Source organism: Limulus polyphemus, unplaced genomic scaffold (genome assembly GCF_000517525.1).
Source record: "Limulus polyphemus unplaced genomic scaffold, Limulus_polyphemus-2.1.2 Scaffold3612, whole genome shotgun sequence".
NCBI classification, from domain to species: Eukaryota; Metazoa; Arthropoda; class Merostomata; order Xiphosura; family Limulidae; genus Limulus; species Limulus polyphemus.
Window position 1 is genome coordinate 30,043 of NW_013669222.1, and position 8,924 is coordinate 38,966.

Sequence of the window (8,924 nt, forward strand, 5' to 3'; positions counted from 1 at the left end):
TTTATTTAACAGTCACATTCCAAGCAGTTACAGATGTATTTTAATAAAATATGATTATAACATACTTAATAAACAGAACAGAGTAACACTAACAGTTGGATTAGGAAGTAAATATAGCCCTGCAACTATAACAAAAATATTACAAGAGAACGAGTATTATCATCACTTGTTGGTTAAACATACATCTTGTGGAGGGGATGTAGAATAACATTGGTGGTCATTTTTCAACATCAAATTTACAAGTGTTGAGTACATTTTATGTTTTATATTTATTCTACCATAACACTTCTCTTATGACTTGTACACTAGGTATTCGGTACATTTCATCAAACCAATGCAGGTGCTAAACATAACCTCCTGTACTCCACCAATGCATGGAAGGAGCTCCTAGGCATAACATTTTGGTGCTGTTGTTTTTTTTTAAGTACAGTAACATTTCCTTAAGTAATGGGTAATATACACATCAATCAAAAGTTCAAACTTTCCGTGTGAGCGACATTGCTTGAATGCTGCCTGACAGACCTTCATATGTTTAGAACTATCTTCAAATTCCTCACTATCAAATGAAACTTTCCAACCTTCAAACACAGCTCTAGTCAATGATATATATATATAATAGCTATTTTGGGGGCAGTAATACTTCCAAAGTTAGTGACAACAGTAATATAGAGAGGAAAGGGCAAAGTTTTAAGAGGAATTACAAATTTAAAAGTAACAAAGTATTTGCAATTTAGTAAGACTGATAAGATCTCATTCGATTGAAGTTCTGTGCACAGTTTTGGCCCTCTTACTACAGAAAGATTAACAATAAGTTAAAATGTGTGCAGGCATTCAACTAGATAAATAACTATGCTTTACGAAATTTAAGCTGTGAGGAGCCTAAAATATTTCCTTTTTATAGAACATAGAAGAAATAGAGGTGTCTAAACTAAGATGTTCAAAATTGTTCTGTTTACAAGCCTTGAACTTAACATTTGATGGTACTAGCAAATGGTTTCCATTTGTTTCTTTCCAATAGCAAATTCAAGAGCACTACTAGCAACAACATTATTCTTCTTTAAAATTAACTGTAACTGTCATAATTGTTTCATGTACTAAATTTTAATACATACGCTCGTGCACTTACTCATGTGTGTATGTATATATATATATATATATATATATATATACACACACGCGCGCACACACACACACACACACACACACACTCACTAGTGAACCTGTGACCCTTGTTTACAGAGTTGCTATGATGCCAATTTAACTTGAACTACAATTTTGCACTTTTTCAGTTTATTTGCTGCTATTACTACAAATTGAATTTCTTGAACCAAGTTACAAACAGTAATTAGTAGGTCTACATATTTATGTGCCCTAATGTAAATCAAACTCAAATTTGGGGTCTGTTTTTGGGGGATCACCCTAAAAGTGTTTTCACAAAATACCCGGGTTCCTCAAGGGGTGGGGTGTAAAAATTTTACTTTTGTGCAAACCCCTGGACCAAGACAATGCATTTGGTACCAGTTAGAAGTTGGTGTGACCAGCAGTTTAGGAGGAGTTATGTGACGCAGACAAACACTGAATTTTATTATATTATTAACACACACACACAGATGTGTATGTATATGTAATATGTGTAAATCTTCAGTCATGTTTTCTTTTCAAAAGATTTTGAATATCAAACCCATCTTAATTAAATGGACAATTTGACAATGTTAAAGATGCTCAGTTTGGTCTCACTATCCTAATTTTTTGAAAATTAGCCATGCAGCTCAAATGGGGATTGCAAAACCAGCATGGCACTGGTAAGTGAAACGGTCACCATTATAGTAACCTTCTGTACTCAGAATCTTGTAATATAAGTGACTGAATCCATGTATTCAGCTATATTGACACAAAACATCAATAATGCAAATCTTCCTTATGAAGTATGTACTATCAATTTTGACACACTAATTAGCAATTTGCTAGAATTAATTACCGGCCCTGATTCATGGTTTACTTTAGCAGTGGAGTAAAAAAACAACAAAAGAAACATGGACTTTAATATTAAAGATTATAGGCTTAAGCTTTAGAAACCTAAATAGACTTATTCTTTATTAACATTTTTTGTGTTCAGTTATAAATATTTGGAATAATGTGCTTGATATTGTGGTGTATGTAAACAGTGTGAATTTTAAGTTCAAGTTTGATATATGCAAGTATATAAAAGTGAAGATCTGTATTTCGATTGGTTGTTATATGGATGAAGGGGGGGTGACCTATCTAGGCTAAATAGTGTTCTGTCGTATTGAGTTTTAATGTTTTAACTAAGTATAATTTCTTATAGTTCATATGCATTATAGTAGCTACCATTTGCATGAAAAAAGCATGCATGCTCACATGTAATTTTTTTTCCAAAAATTGATAGGCTAAAATTTTGCTTTTGGGACATAGGTTTAAAAGAAATACCCATTACACTGACATGTAGTTTTGATGTTCTTTCAAATATATTAACTTATTAGTAAGATATTGGCTTACATATGTTGTACTACCAAGAGATTTTTTTTAAACCTGCCCTATTTATAGTGAATGCATTTATAGGACAAGATATACTTTAATGTTATCAGTATTGCTTAAGTTTAGTATTGCTCTATCATTAACAGTAACATAATATTCAACTTTAGTAGTGCTAGTAAAGTATTCTGTTGTTGATACTGTCAGTTTTATAAGGACTTAATTCTTTACAGTAGGTGTCTTTGACTTGTTGGCAATAAATTTCAACAATAAATGGACATCACACAATCTACTTGTTTTAAAATAATATATTAAAAACAAGTCAAATGTATGTAAAAGAAAACATTTCATTACACTGTTGGTTATCACAGTTATATCCAGAGCTGTAAATAACACCCTTTGACAAGACAAATTATTCTCCTCTACTCTGTTATTACAATACAAGGCTGTGATACTCATTTTAAAATCACCACTAAAACTGTTGGTTACCACAGTTGTATCCAGAGCTTTAAATAATTGTCTTCTTTTTTATCAAAGTCCACACAGGTGGGTTTTAATTACTTTAGAACACCCTTTGACAAGACAAATTAATTTCCTCTATCACTGTTATTACAATACAAACTGTGAAGCTCACTTTAGAAATCACCCGTTATGGCTAACCTCACATGCAGTGTAACTTTACTTATACATATATATATTTTCCCGACTGAGGCCTAGAACTTTCTACAAACTACAAGATATTATGATGTAACAATACTCACTTAAAGCAACAAGAAAAATTCAGAAGGTTCAATTAACATGACATCAATTCTCAACAATTGAACTACATAACAAATGAATTGTAAACAGTTACATAAGCAAACTGGCCATAAGTATCACTTCTAAAATTAACTTACTTTAACACTTGCACTATATAAACTAAATATTTTTGTATTAAACTTAAATTGAACAGTCATGTATATCTAACATAGACATTCACTTAATGTTAAATCTTTACTTAAAAGTATGGTTTCCTGATATTAGAATTTACTAGTTGCCACAGTAAAATCCATATTTTTTTTTAATTGTATAACTTTCAGGTCTTGTAATACATGTGGTAAGCCTGAATGGGGGTGCTTTTTTCTGCTCTGAATTCCATCATATTTTCCTTTTTTTTTTAAACATTGTATAATAAAATTCAGCTGCATAAGTCATATTTTATCGAAGGATGTGCATCATTATTTACTGAATATAATATTGTGAGTGCATGATTGTTTAGTGTCAATTTGTATTGATCAATTAATTATTAATTAAAATTGGCTTTGAATCATAGTAAGCATTTTATGTAATGTTCAATTCAAGGACTTTATTTTAAGTTAGTTTTATTACTTTGAACACAAAGATTTATGCATTAATTTTCATAAATACATGTAGTTCAGGTGGTTACCTATTTTAACTGATATGATGTTAGGTTTAAAAATGGTGGCAGAAGTTCTTCTGGCTTTTTCATTAGGGGAAAATAGAAGTAGGTTATCATTAGTTGCAAGATGCATCATCACTGTCATAATAAACCATGATTATTATATTTGTCAATATAGTTAGTGAATTAGTTACTGTAACTTTGCTACTTGTAAGATAATTTCCATTAAAGCAACAAATCGGAACCACTGCTATACTATAATTAGAACGTAAGAAGTGTCACTGTAGAATTGATTGAAGAATTTTATTAATTCTAAAGGAACTTGTTTGAAATATCAAAATAGCACGTTCTATCGTATATCTCCATATTTTCTTGAAATGTATGTAATAGTTTTACAACACAACCAGATATATCAAAGAAAGACTTAGTTTTGTGTTTGCACTCCAAGTAATCACTCATCAGAAATAGTTGAACAACAGTCCACTGTGACATGGCTTGAGTCTCTCACCTTCTATATTATTCTAGAGTCCTGATACTGTAGTTTAAACAGTTGAACTAGCAGGGCTTTAAGCACAAACAATTTTCTACTTAATTCATCTATCTTCAGAAGTACATGTTCTTATTTTTGCTAGGAATTTAGTCAGTAAACAATATAGACTTAAGTCATTCATTGGTTGAATAATTTCTTGCAAATTCAGTTTGGTCTTTAATAACTTCACTATAATCACATATTTCATGACTCGGAGGTTTTGGACAGTTTTTCGGTATGTATTGCAAATAGTGTTTGTAATGTTGTTTACTCATCACAAGTAGCTTATCATTGCAAGTATATCGAGAAGATAGCATTAATATTATCAATTAAGTCTTCCATATTCTTCAGCAGACATTTTTTTGACAATTTTTTTTTTCTTAGCACCAAGATTGTTTATTGTGGAGGGGAAAAAAAAACTCATTCTATTCCTAGGTTTTCCATACATTGATGAGGTAAACTGATTAATTTTAAGAATTCCATCACAAATAACCTATAATTTTTAAATCCCTATATTAATAAATTGTTATATGTGGTAATTAAAAGACATTAGAAAAACCATAACCTTTAGCTGCATTATAAGATGACTTGTTTTGACCATTGGTTTGTCTTTGTGAGGGATGATGTTACATGAAACCAGTCTAGTTAAGTTAATTAGTTTATGTGAGTGTCGTTTTGACTTGATCTCTTGTAGAATTAAGGAAAACGTGCAAGGTTTTTTAAAGCTAAGAGTAAGAAGTTTCACAAATATAGTCTACAACAGTTATTTCCCACTTCTGTTGCATGTGTATGACTGTTTAGTTTTTTTATGTACCTTTGAATCATCTGTAAAATTTTCCAAAGAAGTTAATCAACCAACATTGTATGAGACCAGAACTCCAACGTGCACCTGAATTTTAACCTGAAAATGTGGAAAATTTTTAATAACTGCAATTAATTTTATTGTTATTAGATTTTTTTATTATTATTTTAACATAAGTGAAAGTGTGAGTAATGTGTATAAGTTTCATGTACGTCTAAATGTTCTATTCATAAATTGTCATACCTCTCAACTATTCACTATAATGGTACAGTGCCCTTCAAATTATGGTAAATTGTTTTTAAATATGGCATTTCTTTTACAAAGTGATATTTGTGAAGGAAAGTTGTAGGCTTAAGTATAAGTATAAGAAATGTATTATTAAAAAAATTTACAAATTTTCACATTTTTGTTTATGCTTAGTTAAAATAAACAAATAGTAATGAAAAATTAGCCCAAATTTTTTCTAAGACAGGCTGTAGCTGGAATACTTTATTGTGCATTATCAAGTGTAGAGAAGGAAACTCGCATCCATATTCTCCAATTTGGTTAATGTTTTACAAGTTTATGTACATACTGCAAGTTATTTGGAAGAAAAATTTAAATTGAAAGGAAGGGTGCTTTCTAGATATTGTATGTACATATATTAGTGTTAGTGTATAAGTGCACTGTTGAAAATTAAAGATAGAAAGTTTTTATAGCTGAGAATAGAGTTGTATAAGTGAATCTTGTTAATCATTGCCTTCTGGAAAAAACAGCTAAATATAGGTTACCTTTATCCTGAAGGTAAAACATGGTTAAGTATGTTAGTAGATTTAGGTCACTAAGTTGAGGTCATTGCCTTTTTTTTTTTTTTTTTTGCTGAACATTTATATGTTAAAGTTACAGTTAACATCCTCTTTGAATATGTAAGTTATTACCAAAAAAAAAATGTGTAAAAGATTGTAGAAATTAATTTATACGTAGTTTCAAAACAAATTTACTAAGATAAAGTATAGTTTTTGAATATTGACAGAGTAAAGATTTTTCTTTTATATTTATTTGTCTAATTCAAATGAAGAATGGGAAATTTTTGTTTCAAGTTACTTTTTTGTTTATAAATATCATTATATAGAGTAAGTTTTTAGTGTGTAGTAAATAATGTGACTAAATAATGTGCATTTCTACTTAATGCTTTATTAAAGAAAAGGAGAGGCCATCAGATGTTCAATTACATAGTTTCATCCTGCGAAGAAATTTAAAAAAAAGGCAAAAAAACATTTAAGTCAACAATGATGAAAGACTGTTTGCAGTGACTTTGAACTCTGTTAATAACATCTTTTTAGTGATTGAAGATCATCAAGTACTGTGACCTCAGTCTTTCACATGCAACAATCAGAGTCTAATTTTATAACTCAGCCTCCCTATCTAGTTTTATTTTGATTGTTCATGTATAAGCGCATGTGTAATATTAAAATTTGTTGTTTTGCACATGGTGATCTATGTAGGCATGTTAATAGCTTTCGATAAAAGTTCTTCATGGACTCTTGATTATCCAGATTGAAAGTTCTTCACTGTTGACCTCTTACTAATGCTAAAACTGTCTGTTTCTGGTTTGCACTCTATTGAAAGTTCTTTAAATGGACTCGGCATTTTCCTTGTTGAAAATGAAGGCCACTGTAAGGAAATATTGATCAATAGTGAATGTTACCCTGCATTTGAAGTATGATTTTATTAACATTTATTTCATCATAGTAGCAGTTCTACCATTAAGAATAAGTTTTTCTCAGAGTTTTACCTTTACATCTTTTTATAAGTGGCCTTGAAACAGAATGCCTGAGGAAATTTTAAAGTAGTTAGCAAAAGGAGGAAAGAAAACATAAACATGCTTGTTTTTTTATTTCTTTCAAGCCTTATAATATTGAGTGTGGTTTGAGAAATGTTTGTCTTGAAGGGATTAATTATTACCAATTTTCCTTATACAGTCCTTGAAAGCTTTTTATTTGCCAACTATTTTAAAAAATTGCTTAGATATATTGTGACTTGAAAGATTGCATCACTATAGTTATATCTGTGCTCAGTGTTTATTATTATCTTCATTTAGAAGTGTATTAACAAGTGTATTTTTGCTGCAAAACAAGTTATTTTAACATTGTTCAGGAAAAAAAAAAGTTGTATTCTTGATACCAGTATCTGTACAAAAATGGCCTAATTTGACAACAACAGCAAAAAAAAAATTACAAGTGTGTGTGATTGTGTCACAGAAATTCTGAAAAATTCAGTTTTGCACATTTTTTCATTTTGTAATGCACTTGTAATAATTATGGGATTATTAACTAAGTGTTCTTTATTTAATTTCTTTTTTTTCTTTTTTTTCAATGTTCAAGGTGATGACATGTATCCTCAAGAACCAGACCTTCATGGTAATGGCTCTTCTAAAGACCTGTCTGCTACACTGAGTGAACTAAAAACTCAAGTTAAAAATCAGCATCATGTGGAACTGCAAGGAATGCTGAGTAGAGTATTCTGTAACATTAAGCCCCCTTGTGGCCAATTGCAACCTCTTACCTACAGAAATCCTAAACCTGCCGTCCAGTCCTATTTGTAGTGAACGTTTGGTACTATAATAGGGAAATAATTATATTAGCTTTAGGTTGCTTGTGGCTGAACACACTGTAAAGCTTATGATTTTTGGTTATTTGTTTAGTATAAAAAAGATACACAAAACAAAATAAAAAAAACTTGGCACATGGTATTTTAGTTCATTGGCAGTTCCAGCTGTTGAAGAAAATCTGTTTCTTTTTTCAAAACGAATAAGCAATTTTGTATTTTATTATATTTTCCACAATACAAATAACAAGTATTTTGGCTACACAGTTTATTGAAATATAACATATCTGTTATGTATATACTAACTGTTTTCATAAACATTTTTCATAAAATGAAGCCACATGTTTTACAGAGTGTGGTTTATAGTTTATTAAGAACATTACAAGCTAATATTTTTACTAATTGTTTTGTCCACATTTATAGTTTAGTCTTTTGAAAATATTTTTGTATAACATAGAAGCCTACAAAAAACATGTTGAAATAAAAAAAAATTATACAAAGAATTATTTTTCTCTGCTCAGTGAAAAGGGTACAACCTCCATTTTGGAATTTGTAGATCTTAAAATCTTTGTGGTAGAATCCATGACAAATTAAACTAAAGCTGAAATGTTAGATGAAAGAGTGTTTAATGTGATTCAATAATTACTGAAATGTGTTTTTCCCACATATAAGGCCAAGAAAAAGAGTATCATTGTTTCTGATTACCCAACCTTCCGTATGTTTGAAAGAGCCCAACTCTAGCAGTGTTTATGATATAACTAAGAAATTGCACAATTTATCTGCCATGCTGAGTTCTTCAGAAAAATATGAATATTTTTTTTACCCAGCATGTCTTCTTTTTGAGAATTCTGAACTGGAAATATTTTTCTGATATCAGTTTTAAACAAGAATATGTTGGTGCTTCTGAGCATGGGTAAGCATCTTATGAATATTGTGAACACATCAGAATTGTTGTATAAACAGACAAAATTTCCTACTTCTATGTAGTAAATGAATATTTAGGAACACCTATATTTAGGGCAGGTGGTTAGGGTGCTCGATTCGTAATCTGCGGGTCGTGCATTCAAATCCCCGTTACACCAAACATGCTCGCCCTTTCAGCCGTGGGAGCGTTA

General features: G+C 30.3%; 2 protein-coding genes across 4 annotated transcripts in view; one reads left to right on the forward strand and one right to left on the reverse strand.

Moving 5' to 3' along the window:
• Positions 1-8,912, forward strand: part of LOC106469685 (nucleoside diphosphate-linked moiety X motif 19-like) — a 19,449-nt gene extending 10,537 nt beyond the window's left edge. For all 3 annotated transcript variants that reach the window (XM_013930193.2, XM_022398262.1, XM_022398261.1), the window contains exon 4: positions 7,587-8,912. In XM_013930193.2, coding sequence (XP_013785647.1) covers positions 7,587-7,807 — 221 coding nt within the window. In that variant the 3' untranslated portion in view covers positions 7,808-8,912. The remainder of the gene's footprint in view (positions 1-7,586) is intronic.
• LOC106469686 (N-terminal EF-hand calcium-binding protein 1-like) overlaps positions 6,466-8,924 on the reverse strand; it is a 34,666-nt gene continuing 32,207 nt past the window's right edge. Inside the window, exon 12 of the mRNA XM_022398263.1 lies at positions 6,466-6,876. Within this exon, the coding sequence (XP_022253971.1) occupies positions 6,836-6,876 (41 nt within the window). The 3' untranslated portion in view covers positions 6,466-6,835. The remainder of the gene's footprint in view (positions 6,877-8,924) is intronic.